Source organism: Anopheles moucheti, chromosome 3, assembly GCF_943734755.1.
Source record: "Anopheles moucheti chromosome 3, idAnoMoucSN_F20_07, whole genome shotgun sequence".
NCBI classification, from domain to species: domain Eukaryota; kingdom Metazoa; phylum Arthropoda; class Insecta; order Diptera; family Culicidae; genus Anopheles; species Anopheles moucheti.
The window spans coordinates 83,699,800-83,719,537 of record NC_069141.1 but is presented as its reverse complement, the minus strand read 5'-3'; the positions used below and the strand labels follow the sequence as shown (position 1 = coordinate 83,719,537).

Genomic DNA, 19,738 nt, shown 5'->3' with positions numbered 1-19,738 from the left:
CTTGCACAAGGATAATTCGTATCAAAAAAAGTTTTATTAAGTAAGAGGATATCCAAATTATGCTTAAAAAGAAAGATAGTTGCTTCATCCCTAAGTACAGAACAAAAAAACAATTGTTCGGATGGCACTGGTTTCTACCGCGGTCTATCTTTCCGTATCACATTAGCTACAGAGAACCTGCCTGTTATTGACTAGCATGGACTACATCGCTTCAGTTAAGTTCCCTCATAATAACATCGTCTGTTGCACTACCGAGATGGACATACTGATGTTGCTGCTGCTGCTGCTGCTGATGTTGCTGCTCAGGTAACTGATGCACAGGAGCAACAATGTTTGCTGATGGTACTGCGCCACCGACCACATTACCGGCCGAAACCTGCAGTGGACACATGCCACGGAGAGGCGTTGCACCAGTAAGCTTCACGATCATCGACTGATCATGTTGCTGCTGCGGCTGATAACCGTAAAAGTTATCGACCTTGGAGAAATTGTTCGCAAACATTGCCGGCCTAATGATGGGATGTTGAATGATCTGTAGACTACCGGTCGATTCCACGTCCATTAGGGGTGCATCAATGACGCCAGGTTCACGCTGCTGTTCCACAATCACAACATCCGAGTTAACGCTCTCGCATTGCCTTTGCTGCTGGTCAGAGTCGCACTCCTCCATCGTACGATCCGGTTCGATCACTTTCGGGTGCTCTTGTTGCCGATCATCCGTACCATCCGCTTCGTGCTTCGTCCGGTGCAACTGATACTTTGTCTCGCTGATCGACACAAACGGACACTTGGAACATTTATACAACAGCGCTGAGGCCACTTCCGCATGCATCCGCTCCAGATGCTTCCTGTAGGTGGTGCTCTGAATGCTGCTGTAATCACAGTAGCTACACTTGTACATATGGCCACCCTTCGTACTGTGGCGCATCTTGTGTCTCCGGAAGGCATTGTGATCGTTCGTCGTGTACTCGCAGTGTTCACACTTGAAGCGCTTCTCGTCCGAATGTTTTGCCGAGTGTGCCTGGAGCAGGTAGCGCGTCCGGAACACCATACCACACAGCAGGCACCGATGCTTGCTGGTGCTACATTCGGCTGTCTGTTCGTCCGCATCGGTCGGATGTTTGGCGTCCATATGCGCACGCAACTGTCGTTTGCCGGCGAACCGTAAACCACACTTGACACATTTCATCGTTGGCTGGGATGCTTTCGACGCTTTCTGCCTTTCGGGCGGATCATCCGAAGGAACGGCCGGTACAGGCGTATCTACCGGTTCTTCCGGTTGTTTCGGCGGCTCGTCTACCGGTACCGGGACATCCAGTTGTTGCGGTTCTCGATGCCAACGTCTGTGGTTGCGCAGTTGCTTATTGTTCTTGAACGCCTTACCACAGATCGCACACTTGAAGTTGCGCTCCTCCGAGTGAATCTTCATGTGCGTGTTGTTTAACCGACAGAGCACGGGCGTTTTGAAGCTACACAAGTGACACGCATACAATTCCATGTCGATTTCATGCTCTCGCCACAGATGCGTGTGTAGCGTATTCCAGTTGCGAAACTCGAGCGAACCACACTCCGGACAACGAATAGCGCTGGCACTATCGCCCGGTATGTGACACTTTCGGTGGTACTCGAGACGATCCGTCTGGCGAAAGCGTGCCCCACATTCCAGCAGGTCACACTTGTGGCCCTCCTCTTCGGCCGTAAGATTGGAGTAGAGTTTCTTCAGCTTCGTTATACCCGTCTGCTTTGCGCCCTTTGGACGACCGCGTGCGCGAGGTCGATCGGATTCTCGCGCGACGATCGATGCCGCCGGTTCCTCCTCGGAAGGCGTTAAACTATCCGAAACGATCACCTGCTGATCAGGCAACGGTTGATCTACTACATGCGCTGTGAACGTTTCGCTATCGCCCTCCGATGGGAACTCACCGGGAGGATCAAGATTGATCACTTGCGCTTCGGTGGTGGTAGCAAAAAGCATTTCTTCCTCCCTTCGGGGACAAATAGCAGCAGCATCCGTCTCGTCGGGCATTGCCGAACCGTCCAGTGGTTCCTGCAAAATGTCTTGCACCAGACACGGTTCACCGGTCCCGATCGATGCCCAGTCGTGGTTTGGTGTTATTTTCCTATTCGTATCCGACTCTTCCTGCAGCAGAATGATGTCGTTGGTGTAGCCGGTGGGAATTGTCTCACAATGCGACGGTTCTCCGATCATGCCGTTGGTGGTGCTGTCATTATCCGTTGCGGATACGCTCGTGTCCACCACTAGCCCTCCACCGGGATCATCGCGATCATTGAACCCTTCGGTAAAGTCACACACTTCGCCGAGTTCTCCATAGCCCAGATCCGACTCGTGATAACCATCCATAGCGTCATCCTGTGCAGGATGGCTTTGACAATCGAGCTCAATTATTTCGTCAAACGGTTTATCCATCCTGTCCGTACTATCCATTAGCTCGTCATGCGGCTCACCGTGATGTCCGTCCTGGTCTTGGACTAACGTCGTTGTGGCTATGCTACTGCCACCGATTGGCCCTTGGGACACGCCGACGGATGGTAGCATATTCTGCAGCTGCAACTCATCGTACGTCATTAAGTTCACCTCGTCAACCGATTTCAGGTGTATCGTCGGTTGTTTCAGTACGCTAATGTTTTTGATAAATATTTTACTCTTTCTCTGCTGTGGTTGCTGTTGCGACGCATCGCAAGAGATGACCGCCGGTGCAGTCAGATGCGCATCGTACTCCGTTGCTCCAATCAGCGCACTAGGGACAGCATTGGTGCCGGTGCTCTCGGTCAGGTAGGAAACGTTGGACTCGTCGATTCCAGCACCACCGTCCAGCGTGGTTGAAAACAGCATCAGCAAATTTTGCGAACCCTGATCCACGGTTAGCGGTAGCGTTCTGGTCCCGTTTTCCATCGCGGATCCAATCGTGTAGCTTACTTCGGTTCCATTTAGCAGCGATTGATCGCACTGTGAGGGTACCAACTGTGTCAGGTTGGCATTCGAAGTGGACAGCGATGATTCGGGCACAACCGTCTGCTCCATGGATGCTGGTGGAGTTGAAGTACAGATAATGCTCTCGCAGCTACTGGCCCTGCTTGTGATCGATTCGTTAAAGGTCGGTGCAAGTGTGGAGGCATTCGAGCTCGGTGCCGGCTCGTTAAGTGACGATATTAGTGGGTTTCGAAGTATATCAACATTTTTTAAGTAAATGCGACTACCCCGGGACTGGTTGCTCGAGGGCGCAACCTGTGCCAAACTGTAACCATTGTTCAGCGGATCCATCATAGAGGAAGACGCATCGTTCGCGCAATCCATGCTCATGTAGGACGGCGCATTGTACTTGCTCCCGTTCGTAAGGATGTTCTCGGCCGATGGAACAAAGTTCACATTTTGCAGCAGCGACACGTTGCGAATAAATATTTTATTCCCACTGCCGGCCGATGGTTGCAGTTGAGCGGTGGAAGTGTGTGGCATATCTAGCGATTGGTCATGCTGTAAAATATCATCCCCGAGGGAAAGCTGATGTGTGTCCTGCAGCGTACCGTGCGCCACAGCCGACGATTCCTGTTCGGTCGAAAGCAACTGCTGACCCTGTGAAACGTTTTCTTGCCGCGTTTCTTGAGCGATAACGTCCGGCTTTTTAAGCAACTGTACGTTCTTGATGTAGATTCGGCTCTTGTTGTGTGCTGCAGGTGCAACCGATGTCGGTGGCATTTGAGTAGCGGTCGCATTTGTTTCGTTTCTTGCGGTGGGAATTTCGCACTGCCGACTATCGATCATACTGGGTTGTTGTTCCGGGTTTGTTGTTGCGCGATTGCAAAGCGCTTCCACTTCGCTCGGTAACATTTCATGGTCCTCCGAAAGGTGAAGCTTTAGAACGGGTGTTTTGTGGAATTTGTTCTCACACACCGGGCAGGCAAGTTGGTCCGCTGGAGTTGTTACACGCGCCGGATGTCGCTCTCGCCGATGGTCGTTCAGACGCGTCTCCGAGAGTGTCGCAAACGGACAGTATTGGCACAGCAGTATCGGTGTTTCCTGGGGTTGCGTTCCCACGTCTAGTGCCGTGTCATTCAGATAGCTATCGATCACATCCGGCAACCGTTCGGAGCTGTTAATGCTGGCTAGCTTTACCCGTGTGTCTGCTATTTCGCTCTTGATCGGTTCCGACCGTTCTTCGCTCTTGATTTCGTTCGATGTGCCGTGGTGGGTTCGCAAACGATTCTCCTGCTGGTACTGCTGGTTGATTTGGGTGGGAATCTTCACGAATATGCTCGGCAGAATGACATCGTTCGGTCCGCTGGTGTGGCCAACGGTCAGTTGCTGCGAGATTGACGCAAAATAGGGTGACGAGGGTGCGTAGTTGAGCTGACTCGGTGAACCCGGTGAATCGTGCAGCGGTGAGTTTAGATGATTCGCTGAAAGCTAATAGCAGTAATAGCGTTAAATGTTTGCCGTCATTGTTGTTGGTGTCACGGTTGGAACACTGTCGCAGCCTACTTACCATCGAATCAAAGCCCAAGCTTTCGCTACATTGGTTTTGAAAAATATCCATTTTCGGACTGATGCTCGAATTGTTCCCAATAAACGCACACACAACAGGACATCCGCTCTATCGTTGACGTCCCATCAGAATGTTCTCATGGCGGTGTTTTTAATGCTGTTTCACTGTATACATTAACGCGGCATAAATCGGTAACTAACCATTTCGAGACGAATCACTGTCAGCTGCGGGAACTGTGTGTTTGCCTTCTCCGGCAATCGTAATGATCACTTGATGTATTTCAAAGAATAAAGTTTTCTACACGCACGCACTTTCTTTGCACCCAGATAAACAATTCACGATTGTTTTTGCCACCTTCGCCTCAAAACAAACTTCAAGTGACAGTTGTGTTTTATTTTATTTGTTTGCATCCGTGACGGACCGAGGGGTACGCCAATGACGTTTATTGTTTGCGCACCAAACCAAATGCAACAGGTTTCAGATGCATGATAAATTTGTTTGTTAATTTTTAAATTGAAATTGATTTAACTGATCCAAAGAGGCAAATAAATACAATGTTGGTGTATTTTTACTCTCAAAAGCGATGATCGCTATGGTGGACCCTTTGACGCGATCAGCTGTAGTGTCGTGTGGTTGTGTAAGTAGGAGGTTTGTTTTAAACATTAAAGGACTCTTTAGTTAAAGTAAGTTAAATTCTTCAAAAACATGACAGTGAACACAATTTGTGGTGTTTACTTTAATTCAATCGATGGCGAAAAACATCATTTACCCACTTTACTTTAAATAAAACTGCGAAAAAAGGTGGTCAAATTGTGACGGCGCACGTGGTGCACACATTACTGGAAACACATTTGAAAATGTCCTCATGAAACTATTCGTGTTTTCAAAAACAAAAGGTTTCCCATGTTTAAATTGGTTGAGAGTATTGATTGCTTTGAAAGCAGAGCTTTAGGCAATACTCTAGTTTGTTTGACAACCCAAACTGTATAATATGACTTACAATTATGCATTTATGCTGCACAGCTAAAAATCCAGGAATATATAATATATATAATATATCCAGGAATCCAGCATAATATAGTAGGAAGTTATCATAACCCAAGTTCAAATACAAAATTGCCCACTTTTGTCCCACTTTCTCAACATTCCATTCCCGAAGCTCGAAATAAACTCAAAGTTCAATAAGGTACTGTAATCTGATCTTCTTAACTTAATACACTGCATCTCAACATTTATCTGCGTTGCGTATCGCTATATTAATCTGATGCCGAGTACTTGCTTCCTCTTAACACGAATTATCATCCGTTTGAAAACTGTTTCAACTCTTTCAACATTGACTGTGTATTTTAATATTCGTTTATTGCTCACGGCAAACCAATCTCCCGAGTTCCGTAGTCATCGCTTATAATGCTGTGCTTTTGTCCGCGCGTTGCTTTAAAATGTCTGCATAATTAACGGCTCACTGTTACGCTTCCTAACACATCACCGATGCCGAGGGAATTTGCACGATTTTTTGCTTATAACAAGCTCTGATTGGTGGCTGCATTTTGATAAGATTGTTGTAAAATTTCACTCCTGATTTGCGTCCTAAAATATTGCTGCCGTTATGTACACGTTACGTACACGTTACGGCCTCTTTTGTGCGTGTCCCTATCGTGGTTTATTGTATTGCTTTAACACCGGATCGAATCATGCTTATCTTCTAGTGTATTTTGTGGCCTCTCTATCTTGTACCAAAGGGTGTTCCGTATTACGATGCACTTGATTTATTACTTTGTTTAAAAAATAAACATTCACCACAATTCACATGCAGTGTTCACGTTCGAAAGTTTAAAGCATTGCCCAAACGCACTGCACTACTACATACACTATCCTTGTATTTCTTCGTTCATTGATTGATTATAATTTCACATAAATTCGGCAAAGGCTGAATGAAGGTGCACTCGGTGTATAAAATACTTTTTCGAATAGTCTTGCATCGGTCGGATTGGTTACATGCGTGTAGATATTTATATAAATGTATTTGTTTATGTGAGTTTGTGTGGCTGTATTGGCAGAAAGTTGTAATGATCAGTTTGCCGATCGCGATCGCGCATTAAAAAAACGAACCAGGATAAACGGATAAAAACTTATACGAGAGATTGAAAGCGGAAATGGGTTTACTACCTACTATAACATGCGCCTGTTTCTCACCCAACTTCATTTCGTCTGGGACAATGCCGTATTTCGTTATTGTTGTCGTTCGTGTTGTTCTTTGCCTTACGTCCTAAAGCCGCAAGAACGGGTATACTGTTTCAATCACAAAGGTTATATTAATTCCATCCACTGCATGAGTACTGATAGGCGAGGCGTGCAATACTTCTGCGTGATGGTGTTTCTAACACAAAAAGGCTGAGAGGATCTAAATTGTCAAGAAGAGGTCATATAAGAAAGTTGTGTGCAGCTGCATGCACATGTAAATGTATGAGAAAATGAACAGAAAAAAAAACAAAAGCTTGCATAATTCTAGATCCAACGTCGGGATCCATATTAAGAAGGATGTATGCCGTGTAAAGCACAGTGCATGGTATAGGTGAACGCACACATACGATTCAAAATCCCGCGCGGCCCATTTAAGCTGGGAATCGGGAAAAAATCATAGTAATATACGAAATTGAAATAAATTAATACCGATTTACGGAAATACGCGAGCGGTTTTCAACGCGAAATGTCTCGGTTTCGCTCCGTTTCGTTCGTTGGGTTCCGGCGGCGCGTACGTTCTCTAATCGACCTCCTGGTGTCCATTGGACGGTGATACGGTGGCCGTACTGATGCTTGTCGTTTCCGTTGCCAACGGTGCCTTGCGTTCGCTGTCTGCGGGCGTATCGAGCATCGTTTCCTCTGGTGACGCTATGCTGGGAACGGATTTCGGTGCCATTGGTGCTGCACCAGCTGCAGACGGTGATGCCGTTTTTGTGACGGGTTTTCTAGATTCTAACGTACCGGTAGGAGAGCTAGGAGCGGAGGCAGCTTGTTCCTTGGCTACCTGTTGTAAATACGCGGCACAAATGCACTCGCACACGAATCGATACTGACTCTGGTGTTGGGAAAAAGAAACAAATTAACAAAAAATTTATAAAACGATTCATTTTGGGGTAGCATGAAGCTCATAATATATTTTTGTTTTTCCTTACCACATTCTGTACCATGCATGGCCGTTGATCACGCATCGCTTGTACAATGTCCAAGGGATAGATCGGTTCCCGTACCTCCATCAGTGCCAGTGCGGTATCCATCAAGATCAGCACCCCTGTACGACCGATGCCGGCCGAACAGTGTACGATAATAGGTGGATTCGATGCACTTATATATCTTTAAGAAGGGTATGAGAAGACAAAAGCCAATTATGCAACCGAATTCCATTGTTCAAACGTGTCTGTTACTCACTGATGCACCGACGTTGAGGATGGCATATCATTCGGACTGTCGTCACTGTCCGTGTGCACGATCCGTCGCTCCGAGTTGTCCAATCCACCGTTCTCGTCGACACTGCGCAATTTCACATTTTTGAGGCTTGCCTCAATCTCTAGCGGCAGTGTCGTTTCCCGTGCCGACCGGACCCGCTCGGTAAACTGCAGAAACAGATTCGGATCAGCCGGTACATCGTGGTCCGGCCAGGCCAGATACTGCATGTGTTGGATGGTGCGCGTTTCTTTCGTGCGCTCATCCGTCATGACGAGATCGCGAAACACGAAACTTCCGGTTTCGTCCGGCTTCTCCGTAAGGCAATTGATCGAAAACCCGGCCGACGGTACTAGTGGATCGTCATCGGCCGACGGCCAATACTGATGGCACTTGGTGCTGCCGCTTTCTTTTACCGTCGTCAACATCACCACCAAGTGGCTGCTTTCCTGCTGCACCATGCGCCAGAAATCGTTTACCGTCGACGGTAGCGGACCTTGCGTGGCGATGTAGCGGTTCGTTTTCCGGGCGGGTGGTATTTCCATGTTCACATAGTTGGCGTTTATGTAATCGCCACTTTCCGCATGCTGAAGTACGACGCGAGTACAGTCATCTAAAGCGGAGAGATTATAAGAGATTAACGTTAATTTGTTTTTATATCTACAACACTTCGAAAATGGGATTCGCAATCGTTACTTACATGGTGATATGTCACGGTAACGATTTTTTCCAATGTTTTCGTTTTTACGCGCCTCCGTAATAGCCAGTTCCGGATTCTTCCGGTACAGCTGTTCATACTGTGCCAACAGTGCGCCGGATGCTAAACCATCGCGCAACAGCAGTAACGATTGCGTGAACAGCTGATCACCGTTTAGCAACCCTGCCCGCACGATATCATTCTCCTCCGGGACGTACTGGTACAGTGGTTCCTCCTCGGTATAGTCGACTAAGGCATTCGGTTTCAGCGTTAGTAGCAGTTCACCACCCTGATACTCACGCGAGGCACGAATTAAACTTACGACCTGCTCGTAAGCCATCGTACTAACGTCACGTCCGTTGATCCGCACCACCTGATCACCTTCGCAAACGCGTGGCGTACTTTTGTCCGCCGGTGTATGCGGCGCGACTCGTGAAACCAATATCGGGAGACCGTGATCGATGCCACCCTTTACGTTAAACCCGAAACGGCCCTGCTCGTCCGCTACCAGATGGATCGTAACCAGACCACCGGCTTCATCGTCTCCGTTGATTCCGTTGCCTGCCCCGTTACCATTGAGACCGGCATACGAGGGTGGCGAATCGTACATGGGCATCGACGTGCGGGCACAATGCTCGATGAAAGTAGGTCTGTAAAGACATTGTTCGTTAATATTATCATCGAGATTGAGGCAGGTTGTTGAGTGCAACGCTATCTTAGAAAACACATTTACTCATCGGTCTGCTGTTCCCAGGCTTTTCGCGGCATGGACGACGGTGTCTTGGAAGTAACCTTATCGTACGTGCGCGTAGCTTTTGTGATCGAAAGCAACGTAAGCTGATTTTTGTTTCCGCCCGTAGCACTGATGTTGGTGCCACCGTTGCTTGCCTCGTTGCACGATGCGCCACTACCGTCGGCGGTGGGACCACTTGCACCGTTCAGCTGAGGTGATTGCGGTTGTGAAATCGTAGCCAACAACCGTCGACTAGGCGAACGGATGAATATTTTCGCCACCTTACCACGCTGGCGGCTTTCCGTTACGGCTTGCAGTTCGGTGCGGCCGGAATAATGGAATCTAGAAACGAATAATACAGTGATGAAATCTTTTGTACCAATCTAATCTAAAGGATTCCCCAAACCGAATGATTGATTTAAATCTTAACTATTAAGGAAAGTCTCAACAATTTTATAAAGCTTCAAAGATTCGTGAATCTAGATTCATTATTTTCTGAAGATTCATCAATCTCTAAAGCATTTCGCTTGGCGTACACAGGCCCATTTACGTACTTGGAGCGCAATGTAAGTGGCAGGAAGGAACGTGGCGAACGGTGTGGTTTCTTCAACCGGAAGAATGAATGATGCTCGACGCAAGCCTTCCACAGCAGCTTGGCATTACGGTGCGAACCCATACTGAAGCCGAGCAGCGTATCGTAGTGTTCGGACTAGGGAATGGAAAATGTGTGTGTGTGTGTGAGAACTAGATGCGTTTAAATAGTTTGCCACCAGTGTTGCTTACCGGTTCCCGGGCCAGCTGGATAAAGAAATCTTTCCGCTTGAAGGACACCTTTACCACTTTCGACCAGGAGAAGGTGTTGATGCGGGTGCCATTTTGATACACCAACAAACCGAGGGAAGATACACCCAACGCTAGCTCCTTACCGGATGAATCCTGCAACGGAGGAGGACGGGTAGGTAGTGGGATAGAGTTCCCAAATGGAGAAAACCGCTTCGATTGATTTACCGTCGCCCGGTGGAAATCGATCCCGTAAAGCTCCAGCCGTTTAGCGTGTTCGAGATAGTTGTACTCTGCGTCGGCCGGTAGCTGACCACGGTGCAGCTTGTGCAGTTCCGATATGCGATGTTCCGCTTCCTCTGTTTGCTCCGGCAGAAGCTGCAGCTCACTCAAATATCCGGCCGTATGCTCCAACGGATTGTAATCGCCAAGTTCAGCTGTGAGAGAAGTGTAGTAATGTTGCATGGCCAGTTAGATGTGTGTATCTCACACGACAAACGGTGAAAGCTTTCTCACCTTGTACAGTAAAGCTGGCTAAAAGACAGGCAGTGTTGAGACTGACGGGCAACCGGCCCTGATAGACATCACGCCGGATCTGCAGATAAAACTGATAACGCGTGTACTCTTCGTGCAACCGGCTCGGATCGGTGACGTAGAACTTGACGCGAAACAGCAACAACGGCACGTGTGGCCCACCGTCCGCATGCGATCGTACCGTGCTCGTTCGTGCATCGTTTAGCTGCTTGCGGAAAGGCTTGTTCGGATCCAACCACCGTACCGGTTGCCGTCCGTTCGGGAACTGTGCCGTCGGCAAGACTGGGACGGTGGTACTGCCATTGGGGCCGCCGGTACTACTCGATCCACTGCTCGATCCACCACCGCCGGCCGATGGATCGCTCTTGCTCGTGTTGTGATTGGTGCTGCCACCGTTCCCATTGCTGAGCGTATGCGCATCTTCCGCCGATGGGAACTGCAGCCCGAAATAGTCCCGCTCGGACAGCTCCACGTGCTGGAACACCTGCTCGAGCAGTTCGGCGCCCTTGGCGCGCTTGTCCAGATGGAACGTGTGCGTACTTTCATCGAGGAAAAGTACGGTCACCGGTTTAGTTTGCGTTTTCCTGTCACGAGCCAGCTCGGCGCCCCTTACTTTGTACGTGCCACTGAAACCACCGAACCGGACGCGCTCAAGCATCGCTGGCAAGCATCGTCGCTGTCATCGGAGCTCGCAGGTTGGTGGTTGGATGGCCCGATAAGTGGTGGTTTGCCGGTGGGCGGACGGAACACGCTGAACCGTGTACGATATGTCTACACCTGCGCGAGAGAGAAGCAAATAAACAAGAAATGGAAAGAAACAAGATGAATGTAATCGAATGGACAAAGCAAAACAAAAATCAAATCGTTGCACTAAATTTTAGCAAGATGTCACATTAGGAAAGACAAGTTTACGGATGCTACTCAGACTGCACACACTACCCATCGGTAAGTAAACGGTGCAAGATAAGATAACGAACTGCATTCGTTTACGAACGGAAATCGATACATATAAACAGATCGCACAAATCGATTGCAACTGCGTGAAAGAAAGTGGTCGAACATTTAGCAATTTGCTATACTTGATCAGTACTTGGTTGTGTCCATACACCTTTGCTACCAGAGGCAGCAATATGTGTTTCCGTTCGTGTATATTTAAATGAAACAAATAACAACCTAGCGTGTGCGTAAGAACCAACCGTCCCCATTTGGCACTGTTTTCTTCCTCCAGGAAAACTAATCAATCAACAAGCACTCAGAAGGACCGAATGGGTACAGATAAAATCGACTAGAATGCATAGAAACTTCTATCGGTTTTTGGCACTCGACCAGCCATGTGTTATCAATACACTTTACACGGTCTATCAGTTGATTGGTAAACGGCAGAGCAACTATGAGCTGCTGGAATGGGGTTTTTTTTTTGAGAAAGTTGAAGGAGAAAACGGCTTGTTTGCTAAGCGAAGTTTAATTAGCAAACATTTTCTTTTACTGTTTAAAGAACCATTAGGGCGCATGTAGCTACCGAGGTAGAAAGAAGTGAATCAAATTCTCGAATATCACATCAATATTACAATTCTATTGTGGTTAATTTATAACTTTTAGTAATCTGTGAAAAAGTTCTAAAAGTATTAAAACGCAAGCAAGTTTCTTGAAATTGGTTATTAAATAACACGATTAAAATACATGGTAGTTCAATGATAAATAATCGGCAGCAACAGTGTCGTGCCACATGATACAAGGATTGTCCCTCATGATGTGACCGTGCATATTGAGCGTATGAATGAACTAATTAAGGTCAATTACTATCACAAACTAATTCCAGTCCCTGGACCGATTGAATGGGGGAAAAAAAGAGAGGCGCCGATCGCATTTGTTACTACTGCATTTGTTACTTACGGAACTGACTGTTTTAAACTTTTGTTAACTTTCATATCTTTTCCTTCATTAACGAATAGATGGACATTTTTTATGATGGAATATTTCCTACTAAACTTAAGCTAAATAAAAATAAACATGGGAAATTGCCGGTACATTTAGGTTGGACCAATGTTCATGCCCATCACGTACAAAAATACTCGCCAATATTTTTCATCACGCAAAAGCTTTGTCGGTAGAATTGTAACGCACATCCTTTGGTAAGCATGATTTAGAAGTCTTTGGTGATTTGGAGGGATTTCCCTGGTGGATATGAACGTCAGCTGAGTTCACAATACATCGTTTCCAATTCCATACAAGCAATTGCATGAAAAAAAAACACGCTTTGTACGAAAGTGTTCATATTAATAAGTAATTCACACTTCATCCTCGTGGACAAAAGAATGCCTTCAAATATAACTTCTTGGACGCGCTATAAAAAAGTGTATTATATGCTAAACAAAGAAAAAATAAACTTTCCGAAAGCCATACTTTTGTATCACCGTCCAAGGTGAGTAAATATAGCATCAACTAATCTACTCGAAACAATCCCTCTCTGCCTATCGCATTGTTTACAGCCGTAAATAAAAACTCTTATCTGAGTGCTTCAATAAAACATTCGCCGGACGGTCTCGCACACTTTCTTTACCGGCTAGCATGTGAATGAACGTTGTACGCGAAGACGAACACTGCCTGGGGTCCACTTAGACCGGGTGTATCCACTCAATCCATTCAATCTCCCACTGGGTTGCGATGCTTGCGAGATTCGTTGATCTACACACATCTTCCTTCGCTTAGCATTGAAAGGCATTTGTAGAGGGGTGGGAACGGACTGGTTAGGTGAGAACGAAAAGATGTGAAAAATTGAAGAAAATAATCCGTCCGTTTGGCAAAAATCTATTTTCGTGCGTCCTTTTCTTCACATCAACCAGCTGGGCGTTTGGGGTAATGTGCATGTAGGTAATGTTGGGTGTGAGGCATCCATCCCCGCATAGCTAAGCACGATATGGCACAGTAGCGATGGCGGCTTATAATTCATCTCTTCCGTTCCTTCCATCCGTCATCATCGTCTCTGATGGGTGGGTGGGAATCAGGAAGCACCCAAAGGGTGGATCGGTCAAACACATAAAGAAGTAGAGGAAAACGTATAGGCAGCCAGCGGGTAGAGGTGATGCGTGTTCGGTGCGCATCATCACCCGGTCAGTGTTGGTCATCATTTATCAACCATCTCTTGACCGGTTGCGTCGTACCTTCTCCGACCCGGAATGGGCAACAAAGTTAGGCATAGTAAATGGGGGCGATATTCGTGCGCTTACACTTCTCTATGTAGGATTAGTTTATCCGCTAAATTAAACCATCTTCGATGGCGTGTAGCTTATATTTTTCGCTTCCTGTTTTGTTCGTTCGTGGTTGAGTTGTCCTATCGATCGTTAGATGAGAACATCCGTTAAAGGTACACACACAAAAAGGGACAGATTTTATGAAAACCAAACATACCTTTATTGGCTTTTCCGGTTGAAGGGCGAATGTAAACAGATCCTTTTTTTTAACTCGCCGCCTACAGGGATATGGTACGTTGTTGTTTGCGGTCTGGTTAGGGTAATTGACGGACGCACGGACGGATGCTGCGAGAGTGTGTTTGTACTGGTAAAGGACACACCACCACAAACACTCTTGCAAATCAGGACAAATCACGGCTTGCTTTGTTGCACTTTCCACCGCCTGCTTGTGTTTGTATCCTACCAAACGACCAAATCCTTCCAAGTCGCCACCGACAGATACAGGTGGAAAGTACTTTAGGACGGTGGTTGTTTCGCTCCCTTCGCTCGTCTTTCAGCCTTTCCTTCCACCCGCGATGGATCGAACAGGTAGCAAAAGTGGGTGTACTACGGATGCACCGCTGGATGCACAAACACAGCACTTGCGATTTAGCAATGAACACTCATAGGCGTTTCTTGCTTTCTTTCCACTCTTCTATTCGCTTTGCTACATTCGATTAAATCTCACTTGAAATGCTTTTTTATGTACACACATATACACACCCTTGTGCTCGGTTCGGTTTGATTCTTGGTTCACACAAACGGTGCTTATCTTTTGCGAAACTAGAGATGATTATCGAACAGAACGCTCACTCACGAAATTAAACACATCCGGTGGAACTGTTTTTTGTGCTCTTTCTTTACGATTTGCCCTCGCAGAACGGTACACAGAATCCGGTTTGCTGTGCTCGCACAGTTCGCAGTGCCAGTAGCTTTGCTGCTGTTTGTATCGCGTTTCGGAAGGAAAAAAGGACAACGACGGTCCTGCGATGGTTTAGGCAGAAACGAACGCAAAAACCGGATGTACAGGGGCGTAGGATGTTGTAGCGAAAATAACGCGTAACGCACATGGATGGATGGATGCAAAATGTAACGCGCACTGGCACAGGCAGGAATATCGGAACCGTGAACCGAAACAAACCCAAAAACCGAAAGAAACTTCTACCAAGCAATTGAAAAAGTAGGCGTACGATTAAAAATGTTCTATCTGCTTCTTCGCTTGTTCTTCTTCACGCCTTGGCCGCGGTTTGACGGGTCGACATCGCCCCGGATTTACCGACCAGTGTATAGGGCAGAGTTGAATGCGTGAAATAGCCCCGAGTGCAAGGCAAACTGCCAAGGCGTCGACGTTTCGACATAGTCGACATTGGGTGTCGCTGTCAAGGAGAAGAAATTTTTGGTTGTGTCATTTGCTGGTGGAAGGAATCAAGAGAAAAAATCACACAAATTTTCCTCCTCTCCTACATTTTGCGGTGATAATGTTTTGCGGTTAATTTGTCGAAGAAAATGGATTAATTTGGGCGCGCGTCCAAGTGTGCAATAGTGTTGGGCGTATTAAGGTAAGGCTGGAGCGTAAGGAAAAGGCTAGCAAACGTGGGGGCAGAAGCGCTTGGGCCAATATTATGTCCCGGCAGAGTCGGGAACATCGTCGTGTTGGAAGACATTTTTAAATGGGCTTCCCTAGGAACACACAACTGTACGTGATTCAATTCTCAGTGGCCAGTAATTGATTCAATTGTGTAAAGGAAGGAAACGTTGTGCTGTGGGGGAGACTGGAGATGGGAAAGTTGTTGTCCCTTTAGGGCTTATTTTTCGTATCATATTCATTGGGGGAGACGTTGGGTTCGTTCTTACATCGCGCTTGTAAGCCTTATTGATTACTTTCCCAATCACTCCACCCCGTACTACATCTAATATTAAAGATTTTCCCGTGCTGTGAATGAGTGTACGAATGCAAAGTTTAGCTTAATCGCTAACGATGAACTTCAACCGGACAAAAGATTGCAGAGAATAAGATAACCATGCAAGTGCTTATTGCCCCCACCCTTCGCGTAGGGACAGCGTCAGGGCAGCCGCGTATGCAAAGTGGGCGTTAAACATATCTCGTTGTTTCTTTTCCGTTTTCCAGTGTGCAGTCGCCTCCCGCCGGATAGAGAAGATTGATAAGGAGGCGCACAAGACGTGTGCGGCCTGACGTTCTGGCAAGCAAGGCATCAGAGAGGGAAAAAAGAGAGACAGTGGGGAAGGTACGAAGAATACAATAAAATCAGCCTACCACACTTTATCCGCGGTTTCGCTGAACGACGGAAACGACGAAGGCTGATTGTTCGCTGACCGTGCTTGCGTGAGAGTGAGAAAGCGTGAGAGGGAAGTGTACGCCTTGGCCAAGTGCGTAACATCGGGACCAACATGATCGGTGGATTGTTCGTGTATAATCATAAGGGAGAGGTTCTGATCTCCCGCGTGTACCGGGATGACATTGGCCGGAATGCAGTCGATGCGTTCCGCGTGAATGTGATCCACGCCCGGCAGCAGGTCCGTTCGCCGGTTACGAACATTGCCCGTACGAGTTTTTTCCATATCAAGGTAAGGGACGTTGAGACGTGACACGGGCTTAAAGGGATCCATGTCCATTAACAGAATTAAATAATCATTTGTTGCGTGTGTGCTGGATGGATTTCTTTCTTTTCCAGCGGGCTAACATCTGGCTAGCGGCCGTTACGAAGCAAAATGTGAACGCAGCTATGGTGTTTGAGTTTTTGCTGAAGATTATCGACGTAATGCAGTCCTACTTTGGCAAGATTTCGGAAGAAAACATCAAGAACAACTTCGTACTAATCTACGAGCTGTTGGATGGTGAGTGAATTACTGCATAGTAGCCTTTGTTTTCCCTTTGATCTGTGAGTAAAATACTTTCGTATTTTCATGTTTGCTTTACTGAAAAACAGAAATTCTGGACTTTGGCTATCCGCAAAACTCGGACACGGGCGTGCTGAAGACGTTCATCACGCAGCAGGGCATTAAGACGGCGACGAAGGAAGAGCAGGCTCAGATAACGTCGCAGGTTACCGGGCAGATCGGTTGGCGCCGGGAAGGTATCAAGTATCGCCGGAACGAACTCTTCCTGGATGTGCTCGAGTACGTTAATCTGCTGATGAGCCCACAGGGCCAAGTATTGTCGGCGCACGTTGCGGGAAAGGTCGTTATGAAGTCGTACCTTTCGGGCATGCCGGAGTGTAAATTCGGTATCAACGATAAGATCGTAATGGAAGCGAAGGGTCGTAGCGGTATATCCGGGAATGCGGACAACGAAGCATCCCGGTCGGGCAAACCGGTGGTCGTCATCGATGACTGCCAGTTTCATCAGTGCGTGAAGCTGAGCAAGTTCGAGACGGAACACTCGATCAGCTTCATCCCGCCGGACGGTGAGTTCGAGCTAATGCGTTACCGTACGACGAAGGACATCTCGTTGCCGTTCCGTGTGATTCCGCTGGTACGCGAAGTGGGCCGAACCAAGATGGAGGTGAAGGTGGTGCTAAAATCCAACTTTAAGCCATCGTTGCTTGGACAGAAGATCGAGGTGAAGATTCCTACCCCGCTCAATACGTCCGGTGTGCAACTGATTTGTCTGAAGGGTAAAGCAAAGTACAAGGCGTCTGAAAATGCGATCGTATGGAAGTGAGTATCGTTAATGGCCCCTGTCATGCCTTTTGAATGCTGGATCATTGGTAACCAATTATATCTTCAAACTAGAATTAAACGTATGGCTGGTATGAAGGAAACGCAGCTGTCCGCCGAAATTGAACTGCTCGAAACGGATACCAAAAAGAAATGGACTCGACCACCGATCTCGATGAACTTTGAAGTTCCCTTCGCGCCATCCGGTTTCAAGGTAGGATACCTTTTAAAGATCAAAAAGACGATTTACAAACAATGTGTGTCTTTGCACTTCCTTCCCTACGCAGGTCCGTTACTTAAAGGTATTCGAACCGAAACTGAACTACTCCGATCATGATGTGATCAAATGGGTGCGATACATCGGCCGCAGCGGATTGTACGAGACACGATGCTAAGACACGAGCGGTTCAAATGCACCTGACTCAGTGGGTGTTGACGATTCTGTTCTACACTGTTGCTCTGCTATTATTAATGTAATGTCATTTCACCGTATCGGATAGTAAGCATATTAAGGTACAGCGCGTACTATTGAGGAGTTTTGTGCTATCGTTTCGGACAGACACGTACGCACACCGTACGCATTTTGTGTTTGATTGTACTCTCTTTGTTTCTCTCTCACTATCCCACTTTTTCCACGCTGTTGGCGTGGGGGTTTTCCTTTAGGCAATGTAGCAAAATGGTAAAAAGTGTTTTTGTGCTTTGAGTTGTGTAGCGAAAAATTATATGTTTGATTTCACACTGATTTGTTTTTGTGGTTTGTTGGCGATCGGTCCACAATAGGAAGTGTTGTTGACGTTTAAACAATCGAAAGCAGTGCGATGATGGATCAGCAGTTCGGCCATCCTGCTCACAAATGAGCATAAGTATGTTATGTGCAGGACAGACAGGCGACCATATGGCGAGAGTAGTAAGTTATCCGTGTTATTATATCGAATCCAATGTGTATAATCGACACATACGCGTGTGTTTGTTAGGTTCCGTAGACGATCCTATCGTAAGCAAAACTATATAGCATAGAAAGCATATTAACAAAAGGCATAACCATAAGCTCGAACTAGCGCTCTTAGTGGATGTGCTTATTATCGAAGGTGGGAGCAACAAAGACCCGCGTCAATACTCCTCGCTGAGTAGTGCTGAACAAACGCTACGCTGCGCACATACGTTGTGGACGAATCTCTGGACCTCGGTTTACATGCACCAGGTGCGCGCAGTCAGATAGGTCTACTAGACAGTACCGACTTCCAAACACTCGTAAAGCATACACAACAGCACGTGTGTCACATATGACCTAAAAAAATGGCATTGTATAATGTTCAGTTAAAAGGGTATAATCGAACGATCGTTTATGCCAACTAGTATGTCGGTTGCAGTTGTATGCGGAGATTATGATGTGGAGAGTGGTTAGAGTCAGTATGACGTCGTTGTTCGTGTAGAACTGGCCGCACATAAACAGGCGATGGCACTAATAGGTCTGTGCCGAATTTATTGCTTCTGTATATATGTAACCCTACCCCGTCTCGCCATCCATTCCAATGCGTATAAGGATTCAGGTAGAAGTTTGTATTTGACGTTCCAAATTTTGTCATCACCTTACGCTTGTATTGTATTGTTTCATTTTGGCTGCAACACTGTCACAGAGTATTAAAGAGAAAAAAACAACTCCGTTGCATGATAGAGCATTAAAACAATATTTTAATTAAACGAAGTGTGCAATACCACTCTTCTTTCGGTTGAATGCTATGTAGCGTTAAATATGCAAATAATTCCAGCATAAAGCAAACTACTTTATTTTTCTTTACAAAAGTGTTAAAGTTGTTCGAAAAATTAACAATAAATTATTGGAACCGATGCATCGCTAAACGGAAGATAAGTTATGAGCCCCGGAAATCACATTATTTGTAATGGCAATATTTTATTTAAATACACAGCAAAAAAATATTAGTGCAAACAAAGGCATGAATTATAATTAACATTATATTATAATGGCAGTGCGTCCATTTTCTTACTTCGTCTGAACACTAACATACTGTGTAAGAGTAACTCTGAAATCTTAAATCAAATCCGCATAAAAAGCATAAAAGCATAATTAATTAAACTATCGAGAATCGAAAGAGGATGGACAGCAAAACATGCAAACTATTAC

At 46.5% G+C, this 19,738-nt stretch overlaps 3 protein-coding genes across 4 annotated transcripts; 1 reads left to right on the top strand and 2 right to left on the bottom strand.

The window, feature by feature from the left end:
• Positions 1-128: 128 nt before the first annotated feature.
• On the bottom strand, positions 129-4,553 carry LOC128303758 (uncharacterized). Its single transcript, XM_053040816.1, has 2 exons — positions 4,503-4,553; positions 129-4,423 (listed from the first exon to the last, which is right to left on the bottom strand). The coding sequence occupies exons 1-2, from the start codon at positions 4,551-4,553 to the stop codon at positions 212-214; spliced, it is 4,263 nt and encodes a 1,420-aa protein (XP_052896776.1). The 3' UTR covers positions 129-211.
• A 1,137-nt stretch (positions 4,554-5,690) lies between these two features.
• LOC128305857 (tyrosine-protein phosphatase non-receptor type 4) lies at positions 5,691-14,353 on the bottom strand. 2 transcript variants are annotated; one of them, XM_053043476.1, is made up of 10 exons: positions 14,096-14,353; positions 10,670-11,464; positions 10,382-10,590; positions 10,157-10,309; positions 9,928-10,082; positions 9,374-9,715; positions 8,644-9,290; positions 7,929-8,556; positions 7,676-7,853; positions 5,691-7,578 (listed from the first exon to the last, which is right to left on the bottom strand). In XM_053043476.1, the coding sequence occupies exons 2-10, from the start codon at positions 11,343-11,345 to the stop codon at positions 7,264-7,266; spliced, it is 3,303 nt and encodes a 1,100-aa protein (XP_052899436.1). In that variant the 5' UTR covers positions 11,346-11,464; positions 14,096-14,353; the 3' UTR covers positions 5,691-7,263. The 2 variants fall into 2 exon arrangements, with proteins under 2 accessions (XP_052899436.1, XP_052899435.1); XM_053043475.1 differs by having other exon boundaries at positions 10,157-10,590.
• A 970-nt stretch (positions 14,354-15,323) lies between these two features.
• Positions 15,324-19,457, top strand: LOC128303545 (AP-2 complex subunit mu). Its single transcript, XM_053040528.1, has 6 exons — positions 15,324-15,476; positions 16,046-16,503; positions 16,611-16,773; positions 16,866-17,595; positions 17,671-17,809; positions 17,883-19,457. The coding sequence occupies exons 2-6, from the start codon at positions 16,327-16,329 to the stop codon at positions 17,988-17,990; spliced, it is 1,317 nt and encodes a 438-aa protein (XP_052896488.1). The 5' UTR covers positions 15,324-15,476; positions 16,046-16,326; the 3' UTR covers positions 17,991-19,457.
• Positions 19,458-19,738: the final 281 nt, after the last annotated feature.

Excerpts from the sequence above, each read along its gene's own strand:
- LOC128303758 (XM_053040816.1), bottom strand. The coding sequence starts at position 4,553 with ATGGATATTTTTCAAAACCAATGTAGCGAAAGCTTGGGCTTTGATTCG. Across the intron at positions 4,424-4,502 it reads GCTTGGGCTTTGATTCGATG|CTTTCAGCGAATCATCTAAA; the intron begins GTAAGTAGGCTG and ends TACTGCTATTAG.
- LOC128305857 (XM_053043475.1), bottom strand. The coding sequence starts at position 11,345 with ATGCTTGAGCGCGTCCGGTTCGGTGGTTTCAGTGGCACGTACAAAGTA. Across the intron at positions 10,591-10,669 it reads AGCCAGCTTTACTGTACAAG|CTGAACTTGGCGATTACAAT; the intron begins GTGAGAAAGCTT and ends CTTCTCTCACAG. Across the intron at positions 8,557-8,643 it reads TTACCGTGACATATCACCAT|ATGACTGTACTCGCGTCGTA; the intron begins GTAAGTAACGAT and ends TCTCCGCTTTAG.
- LOC128303545 (XM_053040528.1), top strand. The coding sequence starts at position 16,327 with ATGATCGGTGGATTGTTCGTGTATAATCATAAGGGAGAGGTTCTGATC. Across the intron at positions 16,504-16,610 it reads CGAGTTTTTTCCATATCAAG|CGGGCTAACATCTGGCTAGC; the intron begins GTAAGGGACGTT and ends TTTCTTTTCCAG. Across the intron at positions 16,774-16,865 it reads AATCTACGAGCTGTTGGATG|AAATTCTGGACTTTGGCTAT; the intron begins GTGAGTGAATTA and ends ACTGAAAAACAG.